We start from the raw sequence: 22,388 nt of genomic DNA, 5'->3' as shown, positions 1-22,388 counted from the left end.
TACAAACTATCCTGTTGTAGGCTTAATGGCTGTCGACTCCTGCTTGTGGCGGCTTGGCAGGGACAGGCTACATGACCTCACGAGCCGGGCATCCTCACCCTGCTCTGAGCCCTCCCCTCTGTGGCAGCAGCCACAGCAGCTAAAGCAAGGACTGCTTCCATGTGCACGCCTCCCCAGCTCCAAAGCGGAATGTCCATGGCCCAGCAACATGCTGGCTGGCAGGCGGTCACCCTTGCTCACTCGGGGCAGGGCCACTCAGCAGCAATAGGGCAGGGCAGCTCGAGGTCAGGCAACTGAATTTTCCAGGTCCTGTGTTGGTATCAGAATTCATGGCCAATCCCCCCTCACCCGGGGCTGCACAAACCCAGAGGCCAAGGCCAGGCTGGAGGGCACAAGGACTTATTGGCACCATCTGCCTACCAGGAGAGGACAGGCTCTGTCTGTCTGGTAGGGGGAGGGTAGGAGACTCTGCAGACTGCCCCCCACCCTCCCAGCTGAGAGCCAAACAGGAGTGGAGCCACACAGGCCATGACCTGGGGTGGCTACAGTGGACTCTGTTCCCGAACTCACGGGTTCTATTCTCCCCCCAGGCCCAAGCCCTGCTCGGGGAGCTAACAGAATCACTCAGTCTCCGATTCCACATTTTGCAGCTGGAATGGAAAAAGCCCTATGGCCCCTGGCCAAGGAGACTCAGTCACTTGCTCTACATGGCCAAGAGGGCGCCAGGCCGCACTACTCACCTTCCCAAAGAGGTGGGACACCACCATGTCCGGCAGAGCTTGGGTCCACCCGGAGATCTGGAGGAAAGGAGCCGAGAGTTAAAAGCAGTGAGACCCCCAAGCCTCTAGCAAGAAAGGCCCCTCCACTTCTTCCAAGTGCGCCCTGAGTTCTCCTCTTGTACCTCCCTGCACCTGTGGGGCTCTCCACTGATGCTCCTGCACCACCTCAGCACAGTCCCTGCAAAGCCACCCTCCCAACTCAGACTGTACCGATATAGCACACTGGTGACCAGCTCTGTGCTCACCAACAAGGCTAGGCATACACCAGGAGCTCCATAAATGCTAGGGATCCAGAAAGAATTCTGTAGCATGCAGGTGTAACATCAGCAACTCATTAAATTCCAGATTACAGCAAGAACTGTACAAATTCCAGGGACACACTAGGAGTTCTATAACTGCTACTCCTAAGGCAGGAGCCCCACAAGTACTCAGTATACAACAGGAGATCCAAAAATGCTGCCTGCCCTGCAGGAGGACCCTCAAGACCAGGTACTCATGACACACCCCATTAACATGGGTGACTTCAGGAACCAGGAGGGGAGATGAGCTCCAGCCGGGGGTCTGGGCCTGCTCTCTGACTGCCACCTCCCAGCCCAGGGGGCACTGTGCACCCTGGCTCGCCTCCAGCTGGTGTGCCGAGAGCCACAGTGTCAGCAGGCACAGCTAAGCAGTGCACAGGCACTACAGGCAGTGGGCCCTGGTAAAGGCGCTCACACCTCGGCATCCCCAGGACTTCCAGCCAGCCCTCATGAAGGGTCTTCCTGTTTCCTGCAGACGGCTTCACCCCAAGGCTGGGGTCTGGAAGGAAGTGCACATTGTGGCCACTATAATCCCCAGTAACCCTCAGGCTCCACCTTAGCCAGTCACCCCACCCCCTACCATCTTCCAGGCAGCCTGGCTCACAGCAGCCATCCAGGAGCCAAACCAGCTGATTGGAATGCTGCTTCCCTTGCTGGAAAAATCCAATCAGAACCACAGGGAGTGAGCTCCCCTCCTGCAATGTCTCCAACAGCCGAGGGAAGGGCCCCATGTTCTGGCACCACATCAGACAAGCAATGCAACACGGGAGTGGCCAGGACTGGGCAAGGACTGTGACCCCTCAAAGCCTCCGTTCTCAGCAGCCACCCTAAAGCTTGGCAAAAACACCCCTTCCGAGGGAGAAGCCAGGACCCACTCCCCCAACCCCCACCTGGGCTTTGTCCTGTTTTGGTTGGGACAACTCTCTCCTTCATAAAAAAAAAAGGAGTTTTAAGAAATAAACAAGGAGCCTCCGGACTCGAGCCAGAGTCAGGCTCCCTCCCAGGATGGCTCGCTCAGGTCCCTTCCGCCCTGGCCAGGCTGGCCTGTGTCCCCCTGCCACGCTGGACCAGCAGCATCACGCCCAAGGACAGCCAAGCTCACACACCATGGAGTCACGGGCACCCAGTCCGAGTTCTGCCACCCACTTCCTGCAATCCCGTACAATGTCCTCAACAACGCAACCTTAGCTCCCCCCTTCACAGTGCAAGGGTTAGAACCACCCCGGCCAGTGGGCACCGTGAGGATTGGGGGCAGTGCATGCCCACAGCAGGTACTCACACACACAAGCTTCCTATTACTCCAATACCTGTGGCACCAGCAGGACAGTAGTTTCCCTCGTGAATGTCTGACTTAAGACGGCAGGTTTTTGGAAGCTTGCACAGCAGTGCAGCCAGCTAAGCCTCCACCTGCAGCATCTCATCTGGGCACTGGTTCCAGTCCCAGATGCTTCATTCCAATCCACCCCACAAGAAGGACAGCACAAGTCCTTGGCTTGTGAACAAATTCCTGGCTCCCAGCTCGGACGAGCCCAGCTACGGCCATCACAACCATTTGAAGAGGGACCTGGTAAGTGGAAAGGTTTTTTTCTGTCCTCAAACCCCAAACACTTAACTAATCCATCAGATGCCCCACAGGACTGGACGGAGGCCCGTGTGCTAATGATATTCCTGGAGTGGCCAGTACAGTCCTATTTGAACCCTCAGCAAGACAGACAGCTGAGGTCACACCCACTCTTCTAAGTGAGACCAAGGAAAAGGCCCTCTCTGCGGGGAGTGAGTGCAGCAGGGCCTGGAGCTCCAGGGCTGCTCCAGGCATGCGCGGCCCCTGGGACCCCAGGCTCACCTTGGAGGCAGCCCAGTCCATCCAGCCTTCAGCACAGGGGTTCACGTTGATGAGGACGAGGCCCTCCACCATCTCAGGGTTGTTGAGCTGTGAGATGCAAGACACCAGGTGAGACAGAGCCGGGCCACCTGAAACCCTTGGAACTTCCCAAGTCACACCAGGTGGGAGGGCACTCACCCAGAAGAGGGTCAGACCACGAGAGCGGCCAGAAGCCCCACACCCTACCCCAGCAAAACACTAGGTCCTGCTAAAACCCAAAAGGGGGTAGCAATGACACGTCCTGTGGAGCCCCCACCTTACTGGGTTGGGCCTCAGCTCCTCTATTCGTCAGATGGGTACGAGCCCCATCAACCTCGCAAATCAGGGTGCAGCAGCAACGCTGTTGCTTCTAGGAAACACAGAGGCATCGTGACCCTCCTGAGGCCTCTGCTCTCAGAGTCTCGGTGGCTGATTTAGCTCCTGCAGCAAAGCCCAGCTAAGCAGAAGGTGGTCGGAATTCCCTACGTGGGAAGGCAATGAGGAGGGCTGCATTTTCTAACAGCTCGCTGAGGATGCAATGTCAAGGCCACAGCAGTGCTTCCCATGGTAACAAGAAGGACAGCTGTCAGCTTCATGCATGCATCTCTGGTTCATGTCGGGGTTAAGCTGGGATGTAAATGGACTTTAGCTTCAAAACCCCAAACAGGTATCACAGAGCGAGGCTGTGGTATACTCTTCTGTAAATGGACACAACTCATGCGCCCGGCCAAGTGCACAGAGCCTGCCACGGAGAGGAAGTGAGGAATCCTTAGATTTCAGTATTGATGAGTGGTCCTCTGCAGGATAATGCTAGAGGCACTCAGGTGAGGGCTCAGTGCAGTGCAAGGTCCCTGGGGTTTGAAGAAGGACTGCTCGCAGCAGTATCAGACGGCCACCATGTGACCCTGAGCGGGTTCTCAGGAGAGCGAGCCTGGTCCTGCCTGCTCTTTGAACCCCTAGAACAGGGAGCCAGATGATGAAGCAGCCTGCTTTGGGAACTATGCTGTAGTAAAAACAAAGGCACACACCAAGCCTGTGGTGCCTGTCACAGCATGCATGGAAGCAGGAGCTGGATTTGGGTGAGGACATGCCACCTGCGTGTGTGCCCAGGACACAGGAGCATGGAGCAGGTGAAGGAGTGGGGCAGGGTTCCACTTTGGGAAACAGTGAGGGATCCTTTCTCTTTCCCTCTGGGCCCTCCTGATGTTTTCCCCACCTTTCTTCCTTAAGTCTCCAATGAATTTGATATACTTAAAATATGCCCAAGAACTCACAGCAAATCGAGTCAGGATGTAGGCGCCCGCGCCCGTTCCCATGCCAATGATGCTCTTCAGCCTAGAAGCGGAAGCAAGGACTCCCATCAGGGAAAGAGAGATGGGGCCGTCATCACCACCTAAAGCCCCCCGGACCACTGCAGCGCTGGCACTGAGGAGGCCTCATGTGCAGGACACAACCCTGGAGAATGCTGCCAGGCTGGGCCCTCAAGGACCCCAAGTCCCTGGCACTTCATGACTCCACAGAGACCATGACCTTGGACTGCCTGGCTCCCTTCCCTCCCTCCCGGCTGGAGCCCAGGCTCTCAGGGCCCCATCTGACATTTACAGGAAGGCCACAAGGGCATTCGTACTGCTTCCCACTTGGAGGCCAGAACTTGGAAGGGAAGCGAGTTGGGCAAGGGCACAAGCCATCATCATCATTACAAGGCAGCTAGAGCAGAAAGCAGGCAGTGCCAGGGAGCTGTCCCCAAGCTCCCGGGCAGCCCAGGAGCCCTCTGCTGGCCTGGGGATTGTGCTGTCCCCAAAGTCTTATGCATGTGGCACCTGGCAAGGCCTCTGGAAGCTGACCGGGTCTCAGGACTCCGTCCTGGTGAACAGGCAAACCCACTTGTGGACACGGAGGGCTTGGCTCTGTCCCCTCTGCAGCCTGGCTCTCTCGCTCTCAGCAGAACCCAGCACTATGTCCTGGGATTTCATGGCCTCCAGAGCCAGGAACTAAGTAAGCCTCCGCTCTGCATAACCCACCCAGCCTCAGGCACACAGCCAACGGCCACAGAGCTCGGGCGAACAGCATCCCAACGGGAGGAGGCAGGGGTCCCAGGAGGGGAGGCGGGGGCAGGATGGCAGGGTGGGTGCTGTCACCCAGGAAGGAGGGCCAACATGATGGAGCCACAGAGGGAGCAGTGTCTGCAAAGCACGGGAATGCCCCTTGCCCTGTTGCTCAGCTCCAGCCCAGGTGTGGGTGCCCATGTGGGGATCAAGGCAGAGAGATGGGGTGAGGGAGAGCTGCCCCTCTCTGCAGGCCCCAGGAGTGGCTTGCTCTTACCCAAACTTGTGGAGGACTCCAGGGAGCATGTCAGCCAGCTGATCCATGGAGGGGTACATGTACCTGGGGACACAGCAAGAGACAGTCAGTGGGACACAAGTGCCCAAGGGCCACACATGCCCATCCCTGGCCCAGCGCCCTTCACCCTCTGAGTACCCAGCAGCACACACAGAGGCAGGCTCCTCCTACAGGCTTGGGGTTCCAGAGAAGGGCCCCTGGTGAGCTCACTGATCTGTCATAGAAGAGTTCCCCAGGACCAGAATTCTAAACATCAGTGATCCCAAAATAGCCCACTCGGGTTCTTAAGACCAACAGGTCCAGAGGTAGGGGTGCTGGGGTGTGTGTTCAGCCATGGGTGCAGGATGCTGGGAGAGCAGAAAGGATGCTGACCATGACGCCTTGCCCATTTCCAAGTTCAGAGAGCAGGAATCAGAAGGGGCCCGAGTCACCTGCCCAGGAGCCACTGACACGCCTGCATGCGCCAGGCTCTGGGGGAAGCGGGAGGCACGCAAGTACCGCAGAGTTCAATTGTGGAAGAAAAGTGACCATACTCGTAACAAAGGCTGCGAGAGGAAAGCAGGTGCAAAGAGGGGAGACTGAGGTAGGGAAGCCCATTTGGGTCAGGCAGTCAGGGAGGGCTTCTTGGAAGAAGTGACTGAGAAAAGTGAGGTGGGAGGAAGGGCATGGGAGCTTTGTGTGAGTAAAGAATGCCAGGAATATATTCAGCAGAAACCAGCAGGTACAGGAGCCTGAGACAATCTGGATCAGTGGGACTCAACATGAGTGGGAGCAGGTGGGGGAGGGGTGCTGGATTATGGGAGAAGAGGTGAGAGACAAGTCCAGCTAGCTCACTTCTGGGGCCTCTGACAGCTTCTCCCTGCACCCCAGGGTAGGCAGCAGGGCATCTCACACAACCCTATCCTATGTAGCAAGCAGGTCCCAGATCCAGGAGTTGCCTGACCAGGCGACACCATGCCTGCTGCGCCGCCTCGGGCTCAGCCTGCGGAGGCTTTACCCTTCCAGGGGCTGGGATGCTCCCTGCTCTCCCTTTGTCCCTAGCTGAGGCAGCAGACAGGGACTCTGAGCAGAGATTCCCAATCACACATGACCTTGGCAGAAACACACCCTTCATCAGCTCAACACACACTCCCTGGGTGGGCCCCCTGGGTCTTGCAACATTACCCCAACCTGCCAGGGAGCTGAGATAGCCTCCTTACCCACCCCCTGCAAGCCTTTCCCAGTCCACTGGTGTGGCTGACCCCCTGGTTTATCTTCTGGTTAACAGTTAACTGCTTCTCACCATTTTGATAAGCTTTTAATGTGTGATCCTGGCCCCCTTCTTCTCCGATAAGGGTTAATTATTAAGGAGAATTCCAAATGCTAATGGGAAGGCTATTTCTTGATGCCCTCTAGATGGTGACTTCTGGAAGCTGCGGACCTAGAAGCCTGCTCCCACCTTGGTTTAACCACAGTGTCAAGAGCAGCCCTTTAGAGTCCACCCTCACCCCATTTGATTCTTACTGGTGGGGCGGGGAGAGGTGGGAAGGGCAGTTGGTGAGCTTGACCGTGACTACACCATGGTAATCTGTATAGCCCTTGTCCACTGCAAGCTGAGCGCGGCTGGGCAGAGCAGACAGCCCGCCACAGGCTGCGGCTTCAAAGGGAACTGCTTTCAGTGAGATGACTGCGCAACCCTGAACAAGGCAGTGAATGGCTCTGTAACTCAATTTCTGCATCTTAGAAATGGACCTAGCCAGCCCAGTCACACTCAGCATGCCCCAAACACTGTGAATGAAGTGGCCTGCTCAGCACGCATCCTGGGAGGGATGACCATCAAGCACAGGCAACATTCCCCCAACGTCTCACCCCACGGGGAAGGATGGTGCACCATCCTGCTGGCCAGGAGCGTCCACATGGCAGACCGCGAAGTGCTGGGTGATCTCCTGCATGTCCTCGTAGTTGAAGAGGGGGTTGTAGCAGGTTTTGTCTGGAGGCAGAGCAGGCAAGCAAGGGAGAAAGACAACGAGAGAAAAGTCAGACCAGAAGTCTTGTTGGCAAAGAGTACCCATGTGGTGCTTTGGCTCCCACCCTGTGCAGACCCCAGTTCCACTTTCTACTGGTGACAAAGGCAAGGGTGGCTCTCAGGACCAAGGCTGGGTGATCAGTGAACTCCAACGCTATGCAGGTGTCAGGAGAGGCATCTCAGAAATTGTGGCTGGTGCTGAGAAGGACTCCCAGTCTGGTCCCATGGCCCTAGCACACGCTGGGTTTCTTGGCTGATAACCTCTTCGTCTCTAAGTCTTCTAGATGCTCATGTCTGGGCCACTGGCCAGTGCACGTTCATTTTCTAACAAGTTAGAGGCGGGCCGTAAAGCATGGACTCTTCCCTTCCTATGTGGCCTTGGAGTCTGCCAATCACTGAGGGCCAAAGTGCCACCAAGTCATGTCTCCTCTCGCCCTGGGCACCTGGCTGGACTTCATTTTCTGGACTCCACTGCAATCAGTCAATCGTGACCAGATTCTGGCCAACAGCAAGGAATGCTCACCATTTTTCCCATCACCCACCCAGTAGTTTCTCTCCCATCTCCTGGAAGCAGAGACACCAGCAGAAGGCTCTAAAGCCCAAGGAAATGGCAGAGCCACATGCAGGAAGGGGCCGGGTGGCAAAACCATAAGCAGGATGTGTTTCACAGAGCATCCATTAAATCATTCCAGGACCAGGAATGAGCAGACCCCAGAGTGTGGGGCCTTCGGTTGCAGTGTCTCGTCCATGGCAACCAGCCTGCAGACAATGTGTGTAACACGGGTGCAGGCAATACCATGCTCACCAGAGCCCAGTATACAGGCATACCATGCTTGTCAAAGCACTTGGCCTGGGACCAGCACGTCACAGACACAAGGGGGATGGAGGAGGGAAATGTGAGCTAAATTGAAATGAGGATGAAGAAAGACATCTACAGCCTCAAGAATTAACTGGAATTTATCAGCTATAGGGAAAAATACAAATCAAACAATGTAATAGTCAAAACCTACCCAAGCACGGAACACTCAATACTGCACTTTTCCAATGTAACTGAACAAGAAGGTCTAAAAGTGCCTTCTGCAGGAAAAAATCCATCTCCATTCTGTGTATCTTCTTTTAAAAAATTATTCTAATTTGAAAGAAAGGCTGAGCAACAAAGACAGAACGATCTTCTATTACTCCCCAAATGCCAAGCACAGCCAGGGATGAGCCAGGCCAGAGGTCTTCCATCTGAGTGGCAGGAGGCACCATCCCCACCTGGTTTCTCAGAAACCTTTAGAACTCTCCAGCCACACACACACAGCAGCAGTACTCACAAGAGCCAAAAAACTGGCTTTCTCAAATGGACGTGGGCTATCTGCACGCAGCTGCAGTTATGTGCAGTCAGGGCACATACTACATGCAACAGGAGGGACCCGTGAAAGCAACGCAGAAGGCCCCAGGCTGTGTGATTCCATTTATACAACACACTAGAGTAGGCACGTTCATAGAGATGGAAAGCAGGCGAGTGGTCCGTCACCAGTGGCTGGTGAGGATGGGAGACTGGGTCACAGATACAGGGGACACAGTTTCCCTGTGGAGTGATGGAAAGGTCTCCAAATGATTAGGCTGATGGCTATCGCACTCTTAGGAGAACACTAAGCACCACTGTCGCACTAACTTGCCTCCGGAACCAGTCAGATGGCAGAGGGCTCCCTGGGCTCACAGCAGCCCCATGCTGTAGAAGCCTTTCACAGTACATTTTAGGCCTTTCAGGGCTGTGGCAAAAGCTTTTCCCAGAACTGCTCCCCAAAGTCCCTAGAGTGGAGACAGTGGGTTTCCCACTTTAGCCATCACTCCGCCCTTCCAAGATGGCCCCTTTCAGGAGGTGAGCCATGGCTCCTGGGAACTTACGGTTCATGCCGATGTCATGGTACGTGAGGATGACAGGTCGGTTGCCCTTGGGTGTTCCACATAGAGTAACATGGAGGGAGCCGTGCAGAGTCTCGATGTCCTGCTCCTGAGGGGACAGCAGACACAGGGCCTGTTACATGGGCCAAGGGGTGTCCATGCCCAGCGCCGGAGGAAGCCTGGAGTGCACCTGTCATCCAGCAACCAGAGCTCGGGAGCTTAGCACTGGTAGAGGTCAGTGACCAGGAGCCACTCCCAGACCAAGAGAGGAAAGGGAAAGGGCAGGGGTTGAGTCTGACGGTGCAGAGGGACGAACCCCAGGTCAAATGATGCCGTCAACGGCACCAAATTCTGGGAGAAGCCAGTCACCACAGCCCTTCCCCCACGCCACTGCATCTCCACCATCCGAGAAACAGAGGTCTCCTGCACATGCATGTCTCAGCATGTGGCCACAGGTGATCACACCCAAGATGGGCATTCGATGGGTTAGACTGCTCAGAGTCCACTCCCTATCTCCAAGAACAGTCTTTCATTTTCTTTGGGAAAGCCACCCACCTCTTGCCCTACTGGAGGTCTCCTGACATTTACCCCATCTCCCCACCTCCCCACCTTTCCCATGCCAAAGCCAACTCACACATTCCACGTTTCAGCTTTGCAAGACCACCAGCTGAGTCAGGCAAACCAGCTACTGGTGAAGTGGGTTGGACCCAGATCTAGCAAAGCTGGAAGGGTTGGAGCTGCAGCAAACCCTATTGTCACCCAGAGGCAAGTGATGTTAATCACAGCAGCCAATGCCAACAGCTCAAGCATTCGTCAACTGAAGATGGATAAACTGAATGTAGGCTATATACACACAGGTGTAGTGACATGTAATAAAGGCTGGATGGTTTCATACATGCTATACACAACACAGCGAAACTGACACTATGACAGAAGACCCCACATGGGATGATTCTATTTATACACCAGTCCAGGGCAGACAAATTCACCGAGATGGAAAGTAGATGAGGTGGAGGGGAGAGGAGCAGAGCAGGAATGAAAGATACAGGGTACTGGACAATCCCATCAGTTTAGAGATGGAAAACAGAGAGGAAGCCAGAGCCTACCACCTGAGACTTTTGCTTGCAGGAACAAGTGTCGATTACACACTAGCTCTTCTGAGTTGACCGAAAGATTCCTAAATGACATCACACCACACCCATCCCTTACCTGCCCCCAGTTCTCAGAAGGCCAGGGAGCCCCTTTCCAGCCCAAAAATAATTATCCAGCCTGTGTCCACAGACTTGCTCACTCCGCTAGTCCCCCACCCATTCCTGGCTCTTCCTTCCATCTCCAAAGGAGAGTCACCTGCCAAGAACCTCAACCCACTCCTGAACCAGGCTCCAGCTGCAGTCACCAGAAGTTTCCAAGGACCCGATTCACTCATCTCACTGCAGTGATCTGCATCTGAGAGGAGCAGCTTCACCTCAGTCACATCTACTTCCTCTGGCCCAGGACTGGCAGCCCCAGTGCATGGGGTGGCCCTGAGCCATCTCTATGGCCCGCATCCCTCACAAGAGCCTTGTTGGGTTTACACATGCTTATCAGTGGCAAGAAGGTAAGAGCAGCAGCGGGGTCACACAGGCCATGAATGGCAGAAGGGGATCCCCAAGATGGTCACCCTCAGTGTATCCTCACCTGTGGTCACCCTCAGGACTTAGCAGATGCAACCTCAGCTGCCACCACAGGCTCCCAGCCATCTACACAGGTCCATCTCTGATTCACTTCCTCCTTTGTGCAACTTCAGCCACTCCACTGTCATGTGCCGCTCACTGATTCAGTACCTACTATGTGCCACTCACCTGGGTGCCCGGGGAGATAAGTGGACAGGAACCCATACCTAGCAGGGGTAGTGGGGAGGACCCCAGGAGTTGTAGGACCCTGGAGTTCTTTGGAAGAAAGCAAGGTCAAAGAACCATCCCATCAAAAGGGCTGAGGGGAGGGGGCACGGAGGAGGACTAACATCCCCAGGGCCATGGTACCCAACGGAGCAAGGATTCAGAAAGAAGAGCAGAGTCCTGCCTCCCAAGTTCTACATGAAGGAGAGGAACACTCAAACAGTCCAGCCCTGTGTCCCTGTCTTTCTGCCCCTCATGACCCAACGCTTCCCTGACACGAAGCCCTGGAAAAATCCAGACGCGGGAGCCATGGCCAGCCCCCAGCACCACCCCTGGTGGGGGCCACAGATCATCTGCTGGGCCCTGCCAGGCCCTGAAACCTCCAGAGGAACAATAAGCCACTGTAGGGCCCCCATTCTTCATTGTCTTCTCCGCCCACCCACATGGCTCCTTCTAAAAATAGGCTAAACCAGGCAGCGTGCCCTGGTCCCCTTGTCTGTGCACAGGGGCCAGCCACTGTGAATTAGCCTCCAAATTCCTGCCTCTGGGATGGGAAAGAGTAGAAGCCACCTGCTGGGGGCCTGGCCAGTGTGGCAAACAGGGAATGCCTGGTCCTGCGGCAAGGAGCATGCTTCTGGCAGCCCTGGAGTGGGGAGAGCTAACAGCTTCTGACACATCTCTTTGAGGCTTTAGAACTGCTCTGCTTTGATGTGGGGACGGTCCAAGAACAAATGGCTACCTGGGACTTGCTAACTGGCACAGTCACCTGCACACAGCAGGTGCTCGGTGCCTTTTGGATGAAGACCCTGGGACTCTCCTGGTGACACCAGACAGGACCTCGTGGGAAAGTACACCCCTTGCTGAGTGTGTTGGTGGGTGTGGAGCTCACCCCCAGCACCCAGCTCACAGTGCCTTCGAGCTGGCTGGGAGCTACTCGACAAGCTCACCTCCGCGTGCCCAGGACACAGCCCCACAGAGCACTAGAGGCCAGCACTTATTGTGCCCAGGGGCTGGCTAGGGTGCCTAAGCTCCCAGAGTCACAGAGAAGCCTGCCAACTCCATTACACAGGTGGGGAAATTGAGAGCCCTTTTTCCATGGCTACCAACCTGTAGTGGCAGAAGGCATGTTAGAATCTTTATCTACTGAGCCCTGGAAGGGGTCCAGATCCTACCACATGAACTCTCAACTCCAGAGTTCTGGCATGCCAGCCCACAAAGGGAGGAGGGGACAAAGCCAGCAAAGCAGGTGTCCTGGTCTTCCTGTGCCCTAAGCCCTGCACCTGCACACGCATGCCCACTTACAACTACCACAGGGTTTTAACCAGCCTTGGTGCTCTCTCACCTCCTCTTCCCATTGGCCAAAACCAGCAGGCCTGTTTCAGACTGAATGAGGCAAATGAAAGCACTCACAAGAAATGCCATTGTTTCCTTCAGTCTCACAGGCACGTGCTGTCCCCGCAGGGCGAATCACCCAGTCACCTGCCCCGCATACCCATGAGCCCTGAAAGGGCACAAGGAGCCCAGAGCTTCAAGGCTGTGTGTCCTCTTGCTTGTTCTGTCCTGGGGCCTCATCCAGGGGCCTCTCTCTGACCAGAACAAGTGCAACAACAGCAGAAGACCCCATGAGGCCGCAAGAGACAAGCACCCAGGCTCTCTGGCTTTTCCTCCCACTTATGGAAAGACCTAGAAAGTAGCTTTCCCAAGGTGTAGAAGGGTCTCCAGCCACAATCCCCTTGGCCGTGTACCCCACTCCAGGTCCTGCCCTGAGCAGCAGAGGCTGGGAGTGCTCCAGGCACATGCTGGGAGTGTGAAGCCATCTTGGATTTGGATTTGGTGACCCCATCTTGGATCTGGAGAGCCCCAAAGCCCACCTGCGGTCTGTAAGCTTCCTGCCCTGGATGGTGCCAGGCGCTACAGGAACCAGGCTGAAGGAAAGCTTTCTGTGCAGCTCACACACGGGTCCCCAGGGACGCACACCGGAAGTGGTGTTGCCCGCGTGTATCTGACTGCCCCTCCTTGCTATCATCTGCCCAATTTGTCCAAGGATCAGCGATCCAAGGCCCCCTGAAGACAAGTGAGAGGGAGAGCGGCCACCCTCCAGGACCCACCCCAGCCTGACAACACTCCTAGGGGCCAACAGCGAAATGCCCATCTTACAGGTTGCACCACTAGGCCCAGGGAGGTCCTGCAAGCAGCCAAAGGTGCAAACAGCCCTGGATCTGCATGCACTTCTGCCTACCGCATGCCTTCTGCACACCAGGAGACAGGCATCTGTGCTAGGTAAACCAGAGCCTGGTTCAGACAGACTGAAGAGAGGCAGGAGTGAGCGCCAGGCATCCTCTCTTCTACCAATTAGGGTGGGGGAGGGGTGCCCCCAGGGAACCTCCAGAGGAGTGCCCAGGCCAGGCCTGGCATCTGTCTCCCAAAGCCTTGCTGATCCAGATGAGCCCTCCCACCATCTGTCACTGGGGCTGCTCTAAGTAAGTCCCACTGGAAAGCGGGACGGCAGGAGGGCGAGGGTGGGACAGGGTTAGGGAAGGACCTCCAGGCCTCCTCAGTTCTGTCCACCTTCCTGCAGGGAACAGGACCACGAAGCAACCGCGTAGAAGCAAGAAAATGAGTGACAGGTCACCATGTGGGCCCTGCAGGAAGGCTAAAGTTCTCAACTTTGCACGCGCCGGGATCCCATATGGGTACTGGTTCTAATCCTGGTGGCCCCGCTTCCCATCCAGCTCCCTGCTTGTGACCTGGGAAAGCAGTCGAGGACAGCCCAAAGCCTTGGGACCCTGTACTAGCGTGGGAGACCTGGAAGAGGCTACGAGCCCCTGGTTTCGGTTAGCACAGTTCCAGCCGTTGTGGCCGCTTGGGGAGTGAATCATCTGACAGAAAATCTTCCACTCTGTTTCTCCTCCTCTCTGTATATCTGCCTTTCCAACAAAAATAAATAAATCTTAAAAAAAAAAATTCACCACGTGCATCCACTGCCACCCCCACCCGCAAAAGCTGATCTGTTTACTGGAAAACGGAAAACAGAGGAGCCCCTTAAACACACACACAGGCCCCCTCCACTCCTGGAGTTGGCTCAACAATGCAGGAGGGGTGCTGGGACACAAGAGACTGCCACCCTGGGGACCCTGCTGGGTAGCATCAGTGCTTCCCAGCGCACCCCAGCAAGCTTGCAAACATGAATTCCCATGGAAACCAAACCTGTGCAGACCATCTGAAAAGCCAAGACACAGAAGGCAGGAATGAGACAGGAAAGACGAGCCGGGGCCACAGGGAGCTGCCCGGCCTGCAGGCCAGGGACCACTTGTGGCCCGGCCCTCTCTCATATGGATTGAGGCTGCCCATCCATCCTTTTTGTCTCATGATGCCAGGCAAACCCTAGCCCTCTGCTGGGTCATGTATCCCCCAAAGCCCGCAGTACCAAGGCTTCCCTCCAAAGTGCTGGACCTCTACTTACGACTGTACAGCCAGTGCCCTTTGGTAAGTACCAAACATCTCCAGTGCGGTCCCTCACTCCCGAAGGAGGACTGCACGCCCCAGAACAGTGGTGGGCACCCAGTGGTGCTTGCAGCAAAAGGGGTAAAGTTTTAGCCAGCTCAGAGGCCTCTCTGCCAACACCTGTTGTCTGAGACTCAAATTCTAGCTAAAGAAAATACACTGGAGCTCCAAATACTCCCATCCATGTCACTCCTCCGATTTGCAAGCCTCACCACCTAGAACTGGAAGCCAGCACCTTCTCAGCAGGCGGAGGAAGCCACACCGTTCCTGCAGCGGGTCTTTCCGACAGCCCACCCAGACCCCACTCTGTGGCCTTCAGAATCTACCCAGAAAGGGGATTGGTGCAAGGTCCTGGGAGCAGCTGGCAGAATCTCCCAAGCAGAGAGCCCACCATTTGCCTGGGGGCATCACCCAGGCCAAATCAACCAGACTACAGTACAGAGACACGCACCAGGAACAGAGAAGGCTGTGCCGCCATGTGCTCTGGCCGTCAGCAGCCAGGGAGACCCGCCAGGCAGCTTCTCCCGCCGACTGCTGCACCAAGGAAGGGAGTATCTGCACGCAGGAGGAGATGCGTATGGAGAGCCCGGTCCCTGCGCTCCTAGCTCAGGCTTGCTCAGCCCTGCTCAGCCCTGGCTGCTGCGAGCATTTGGGCAGTGAGCCAACAAATGGAAATCTCTCTCTCTCCCCGCTCTCTGCCTTTGGACACACACAATAAAGCAACTCATTGTCAGCCCCAGAGGCTCAAAATAGGTCTGTACTTGATGGTGGAAACCCATCTGACCCTCACCTTCCCAGTGAGCCTACTCTATTGGCTGCTCACATTGTAGGATACAAAATACATTAAAAAAGAATTTTGCAAGTGACCAGGCAGGACACAAAAGGCAGGAGTTTATCTTTCCAGGCACTGGATTGCTTTCTTGGCTTCCCAAAACCAACAAGCAAGATTTCAAGACTTTCCAATCTAGCCATCTCACTCCCAGTTATGCTCAAAGAACGGAATGCAGTCTCTAAGAGGCTTAGAGTCACAGGGGCTTGATTCACAATAGCCACAACTGGGAGCCACCGATTGTTCATTCACAAACAGACGAGCAAGGCAGGGAGTCAACCCACAACAAAAGACTCAACCTTGGAAAACTATGCCGGGACACAACACAGGTGACCCTTGAGAAAGCCAAGTGGCACAGCCACTGCCCAGAGGACACAGCCTAGGTGAATGCACTCACACAGGGTGGAAAGGAACAGGAAGTGGTCTCCCAGGCACTGGGGTTTGGTTTTGCAAGAGTCAGTGGTTGTGCAGATGGACAGCAGTAACAGCCGCCTGGCACAAAGGGGAATGTACCAATGCTGTTGGGCTGCACACATACACGCGGTTGCGGTGGCCAACTGCAAGTGTCCACATTGCGGCACAATGAGTTAAGCCACTGCTTGCAACACTGGCATTCTGTATTGGAGTACTGGCCCCAGATGCTCTGCTCATCCTGCTAATGCACCTGAGAAGGCAGCAGAAGAGGAGCTGGGTGTGTGGGGCCCTCCCACCCTGCGGGGAGTTTGGCTCCGGCTTGGGCCGGTTCAGCCTTGGCTGCTGCGGCCAGCAGGGGAGTGAGCCAGCAGACAATTTCTCTCTTTCTCCTTCCCTTTCTCTTTCACCCTACCTTTCCAGTAAGTCAATAAATCTTTTCTTGGATAAGTTACAATTAAACAAACAAAGACAAGAATAAATGTTTGCCTTGAGTGGTATCCTGTTGGTGACTGTTCTGTTGCATGAGTTTTTACCACAAACCATCACAGACAGTGGGAATGGCGGACAGAGGCATGATGTGGGGGTCAGGGCCATCCTCTCCGACTGCTGCTCACTAGGGCTGGTGCCCCTGGCTGTCTCACAGATGAAGCCCAAGACAGGTGGAACGCACCTATGAAGAAATGGCACCCTGTGGCTTGCAGGGTACTCTCCCTGCCTCTTGCAAGTACCCTTGACCCAGGAATGGAGAATTCCAGCAGCAAGAACTAACGGAATTAGCAGGGCTGTTCATTTGACCACTGCATCTGCCCCTCTCTGCCAGAGGATCTGTCTTCCAGCCCCCTTGAGGGTGGATGACATTGGCGGGGATCCCAGAAGGCAGAATCCCAATGTAGCCTTGGAGGAAGGACTTCTCTCTCTCTCCCTCAGTTCCCCAGCTGCATCAGGGAGGACTGCACAGGATAAGCCTGGGCACCTGCAGAAGGCCCCACCTCCCTGTGCCTCCCAGAGATGGGGAGGACAGCAGGCCTAAGGAAGGCAAGCAGAAAGGACTCCAGCCCTTGAGCAGCACAGCAAGACCACAGGCTCCCTTCCCCATCAGGCAGAGCTGGGGAGACACCCACTCACTGGTCTGTTGCACCATCTGAGCCCTGATGACACGGGACCACCAAGCGTTGTGATGGGTGAAGCCAGAAGCCCTCACTGCTTCACTCACAACATCGAGGTCTGTGCACGCAGCTTTCAGCTTGGAAAGGGGAAGACCAGGTCCTAGAGCCACCTCCCCAAGTCACTGCAGGGTGGCCTCAGGGATGTCACTTCCCAATGCTGTCTTCCTCTTAAACAACAGTGAGGAAACTGGAGACCATGTTGAGAACATGCGCTCCTGAAAGACCGAGAGCTGTGCTCCACATGCAGGATGCAGCCAGTAAAATGACAACTCCAGGCTCTCTGCACCCTTCACTGGCCCAGCAGGTGCACAGTCCATGGGCAGTCATGGCCAGGCATGGGCGGATGGCAGTACTCAATAGCCAGCTCCTTCTCCTCAGGCAGCCCCCACTCCTACCCACTGCAATGACCTCTCTTCCCACATGCAGGTGGACTGTTTGTGTCCCCTGACAACTCTGGACTCAAGGACTCCAGGGAAACCTCAGAACCCCTGCTGCAGTACCTTTCCTCTCTCCCCAGGACCAGGGGCAGCAGGAAGCTGCTCTGGACTCTGTCCTCAGGCTGCAAGGGGCACCTCCACCATGCACCCCTGCAGGCTGAGGCCTGCCTTTTGAGCTGTGGGCACTCTTGGTGGCACTGCTACTGCTGGGTGGGGAGGAAAGGAGACCTGCCTACGGGGAGCCAGGAGAAGATGACTTCAGCTATAGCCCTGGGTGTGTCCCCACCAAAAACCCAATCCAAGTTGAGCATGAAGACTCAGCAGATGGCATGACATGGTCAGGGGTACTGATGTGCCACTGCAGTCTTGGGCAGGCCCATGGTCTGAGCAGTTTAAAATTCTTCATTAAAAAAAACAGGAAATGCCAGCCCTGGTCCAAAGTCACCAACTACAGGTGCACGGGGCTTGAGCAGCCAAGACACTAAACACACACACACACACACACACACACACACACACACACAGAGAGGATGGCTGTTTGATGACACAATCCTGGGAGAAGACACAGCTCTAGGCTCAGCTGCCCTTCACCACCGAGCCGTGGAGTGGGAATGACGCCTGGGTTCCACACCTTCCTGACAACTGTGCCATAGGGCTCCATTTGACTGTGCAGCCAGGGGTCGGGCTTGCTGAACTTCTGGGCCACAGATGCTGGCGTGGCTCCGCCAGGATAAGATGGCTTGTCCCCTACCACCAGGCACCACCAGGATAAGATGGATTGTCTTCTACAGTGCATGCCTGGCAGCCTCCTGGCTAGTTGACAGCAAGTCCCCACTGTGCAGCAGGAAGGGATGTCCTTAGGGTAGACCAGATGGCCGGACAGAAACCACAGACACAGTGCAGCCCCATTCAGAGCTCTGGGGCTTGGCCTCCTGGAACTCCCAAAGAGCAGGCAGGATGCCCAGCATCCAGAGAGAATGGTTTGGGAGGGAGATATGGGCAGAACACCTGAGCTGAGGTTGCAGGGAATGGCCCCAGGCAGGGTAGGCCCCCAGCACCAGACAGCTGAGATTCAGGGGACACCAGGGTGAGCAGCCTTCCTGCGGTGGCCCCCAAGCTCTCCCTCCTGTGCTTCTGCCCAAGGGCTCAGGGTAGCATTGAGCCTGGTCTTGGACCTGGAGAGCTCGAGTCCAGGACCTGCAGCTCCCATAGTTCACACCACCTGCCCAGCCCACCATCCCGTCCCACCCAGAACTTGTCCCCGCTCTGGGCACACCTGGAGCTCTGGCCAGCAAACCACACGAAGGCTGCTTTCACTTTCCCAGGGGAGTCCAGAACACCATCAAGCCTCTGCTTTGGCCCTCTCCCATCAGAGTGGCACCCTTAGCCAGTCCAGCTTCTCACTGCTCCCCCTGCCTCTCCCCTGCCCACACTCACAGTTCTGCCCAGCTCTATGTGGCCACTCAGGGGTTGAGACTCCGTCACAAGAAGTGACTGGTTCCCACTTCTTTGGCCAGGACATCAAACAGTTTGGAAGAGCACCTGGGTACAGGCAGCCTGCTGGACCGGCTCTGCCCTGCCCCATCCCCTCACCACAGGCACAGCACTCTACCCCAAATCAACAAAAGGAAGGAGGGGTTGGGGGAGGGGCGAGAAGTCATGGGCTCTACTTGCCTGCACGTCGAACTCACGCAGAAGGCCGCTGATGGTCTGAGGAGAGAGGACACACGGGGTAGGTTCCATCAGCTTTCACAGGTGCAGAAATAACCCAGGAACCCACGGGCCTATCGCTTACTCCCTGCCCCCACCCTTTTCATGGAGTATCCCTAATTGCTCACACACTCGGGAAGAGCAGCCTGGCCGGAAAACAGGCACATGGATGACTATCCCAGGTGACAGCTTTGGTGACGAGTGTCCATGCACTGGCATGGGCCAAACAAATATGGTGAAAACACTAGGCTGCTGGAAAAAGAACACGAACTGTGCCCTGGCCCCTCGCTGGGAAGGGCTCTGAGAACACAGAGCAGACAGGAGTGGTGAACGCTCTAACTCCACAGCCACACAATGTCAGCTATGGGGGCGCTCAGGGCATCTCTGGCTCTGTCCCTGCAAGTTAGGGGCCACAGCAGCAGGACACCAACAGAGGAGCCCCGAGAGGGAGGCAGGAGTCACAGCACCTAATGGTCACGCAGGACACAAAGCGGTGCCTCTTGTAGTGTTTGGGACCTGTGTGTTGGTGCATATACATATGTGGTTGCGTCATACACATGTGTACATGATGTGTGATTGGAGTGTGCCTGTGTGTGTGATGATGTGTGCACACAGGTGCAGGGGAGGCCAGGGCCGTGAGCACTCACCTCTGTTTTCTCCACCAAAGGCTTCACCTCGGCCAGATCCACATCCTGCAGCTCCCGGGACATGGTTGTCTCTGCTGTCACCTGAGTGGGAGCAGACAGAAGCCCAGAAGTCAGCACGTTCAGCAGACACCTCTTGCAGGAAGCAAATTCAAGCCCAGGGTGTGAGACTGGCAGAAAAGCAGGCCTCCGCTTTGCCACCCTGCACCCACACCATGGTCTACAGGAAGACCCTTGTGCCCACTGCCCCGTGCTAGTCTTCCTGTGGGCAGCCAGTTCACAGACTCAACTACCTTTCCAACGCAACGGATCCTACACATCAAATCCAAGCCCACCAGCCACATGCACAATGGCCCTGGTGACCCAAATCACCAAGGCCGAAGTCATGCAGTCTCAGGCTGACATCCAAAGCAGAACCAGGGGCACAGGGGCACTCACCCTGTGTAGGACACCCATTTAACACACACATGCGTGCGCACACACACACACACACACACACACACACACACACTTATACTCCATAGCCATCTCTGTGCAGGACCCAAGCTGCCCATTGAGATGAAGAGGACCAGCCAGGGAGCACCTGAAGCCAAGGGCCATAGGCCCTGAGCACTGAGTGAGGCTCTGGAAGGACAGACCTTGGCCACACATCACACTTCATGCGGAAGAGGTCCTTCCTTGGCTCTAAGCTGGGCAGGTGCAGAAGAACCAGAAAATGAAGGTTGGGTGGGCACGGACTGTGGCCATCACCCTGTCCCTGGAGGGCCAGGCTTGGGGTGTAGGACCCTCCCCAAGTCACTCTCCCAGGAGCTTTCTATGCATTCTGGAGCTGGTGACAATGACTCCCTCTTGAATCAATGCCTGGAGAGCTCCCTCCCCCTAAAAGCCAAAGTTGTACAGGGAGCAACACAAGAGCCCTGGAGGAAGAGTTGGAGGAAGAGGAAGAGGAAACAGAGGAAAAGGCCCAGGCCACTCAGCCAGTGCACAGATAAAGGCCTCTGAACTAACAAACTGTGAGAAACAGTATGGCTAGAGCCCTTAATTGGCCCCTTCCAGATTCCTTCCAAGGAGGCCATGGCCAAGAGGAGGGCTTGTTCCCAGCCCAGGGACTCTGAGAGTCAGAGGTCAGCATGTGGCTATGGCACCCTGTGGGTGGGTCCTGCTCCCCACTGGATGCTCGGCTCAGAGCCTGGCAAGAGCTCTCCCAGCAGATAAGCAGTCCATAAGGCTGCCTTTATGAGACCTCTGGAGCCTGTGCTCCGACACATTCCACAAACAAAGTCAGTTTTATGTTGGTCAGCATTCCTGGGCAGCTGCCAGCTCGGAGGCAGGGGTTTGAAAGGCCAGGGTCTGTGAGCTTTGCTAGTTCAGCGCGTTTGTGGTCCCGAGACCGGGACCCGTGGGACACCTCACCCCCACAGGCCCAGGGAGCTGTCCAGGGCCTCATGCCAAGAGAGGACTGCAGATTCCACAGAGGCCTATCTGCATGCTGGGCTCAGGAAGGAAGGTTGGCTCCTGCCCTGCCCTGCCAGGTCCTGGCAGCCTGCTCCACCACACCTGTGCACTCCCCCTCCCTTCGGTCCTTGTCTCACTCTAGCTGCTACCATCACACCAGGCAGGCCACCATGTGATCATGGCACTGTGGAACCAGGTAGTTTTATGGCCATATTGTATAGACTGCCCTTGGAGCCATCACTCAACCACAAGTAAGCAATGCGTTCAAATCCATTCCACATTTCTGAAGACTGCACGCTGCAGCTCAGGCTAGTCTGGCCAGTTCTCCAGTGTTTGTCAGAGCACACGGTCAGCCTCTAAGGCTGCCCCCTCTTTCTGAACAGAAAGGAGACCAAGTCCAGCCATCCTGGCGTCTTATACATGTACCTGCTGAGAAGTCTTTGTGTCACACCTTTCTGCCCCATTCCTGCTTCTTGGCTTCCTAGCCCAAGAAGGCAGTAAGCTGAAAAATGATGGAATCTTCTAGAAATATCAGGTACTTGCAAATCTGCCTTTTTGGAGCTAGACAAAGCCCCACCTAGCCTCAGAGTCTTAGGGAAGCCCAGACGCAAAGTCAATGAAGACCCAAGCTGCCACAGTGCTTGCCTCCCTGGGGGTGATTCTGTCTGCCTAAGACATCTGACCACATACCTGAGGGTCACAGCAGAGGGAATTGCTACTTGCCTGCAGTGAACAGAGGCTAGAAATGCTGCCAAACTTCCTACTGTGCAAGGCACAGCCCTGGCACAAAGATCCCGGGGACCCCAAATGTCACTCATGCCTCAGCTCAGCTACGCTGGTCCACACTAAGAACCATCCAGTACAGGTTCTGGAACTCAATAAAGCAGAGGCATGGCTTCTTTCCATTAAGGGAACCTGCAAGTTAACGAAACGACGGACAGCCAGAGGGTCTGCCAGGTCTAGGCCACCATCCTCCCAACCGACCAGGTACCCAAGACTGCCCTCTCCTGGCCTACAGCCTCAGTGACCAGGCAGGCACCTGCTCATGAGCTCACCCAACGCTGCAGGCTGCAGGATGGTCCCAGGTACCACAGGGCATGCACCCACTGGTGCCCAGGGTCACTGTCTCAGGACAGCCCCTCTAACTCCACCGTGCACCACTGACTCTGGTACCAGGG

General features: G+C 55.8%; 1 protein-coding gene across 1 annotated transcript in view; it reads right to left on the bottom strand.

Moving 5' to 3' along the window:
* NDRG1 (N-myc downstream regulated 1) overlaps positions 1-22,388 on the bottom strand; it is a 40,445-nt gene that overhangs the window by 10,436 nt on the left and 7,621 nt on the right. The window contains exons 2-9 of the mRNA XM_058668457.1: positions 19,759-19,839; positions 19,076-19,111; positions 9,178-9,283; positions 7,128-7,248; positions 5,262-5,324; positions 4,214-4,274; positions 2,922-3,008; positions 741-797 (exon numbers count right to left, since the gene is read on the bottom strand). Coding sequence (XP_058524440.1) covers positions 741-797; positions 2,922-3,008; positions 4,214-4,274; positions 5,262-5,324; positions 7,128-7,248; positions 9,178-9,283; positions 19,076-19,111; positions 19,759-19,821 — 594 coding nt within the window. The 5' untranslated portion in view covers positions 19,822-19,839. The remainder of the gene's footprint in view (positions 1-740; positions 798-2,921; positions 3,009-4,213; positions 4,275-5,261; positions 5,325-7,127; positions 7,249-9,177; positions 9,284-19,075; positions 19,112-19,758; positions 19,840-22,388) is intronic.

Source organism: Ochotona princeps, chromosome 9 (assembly GCF_030435755.1).
Source record: "Ochotona princeps isolate mOchPri1 chromosome 9, mOchPri1.hap1, whole genome shotgun sequence".
NCBI lineage: Eukaryota > Metazoa > Chordata > Mammalia > Lagomorpha > Ochotonidae > Ochotona > Ochotona princeps.
This window is presented reverse-complemented; position numbering and strand designations above follow the sequence as displayed.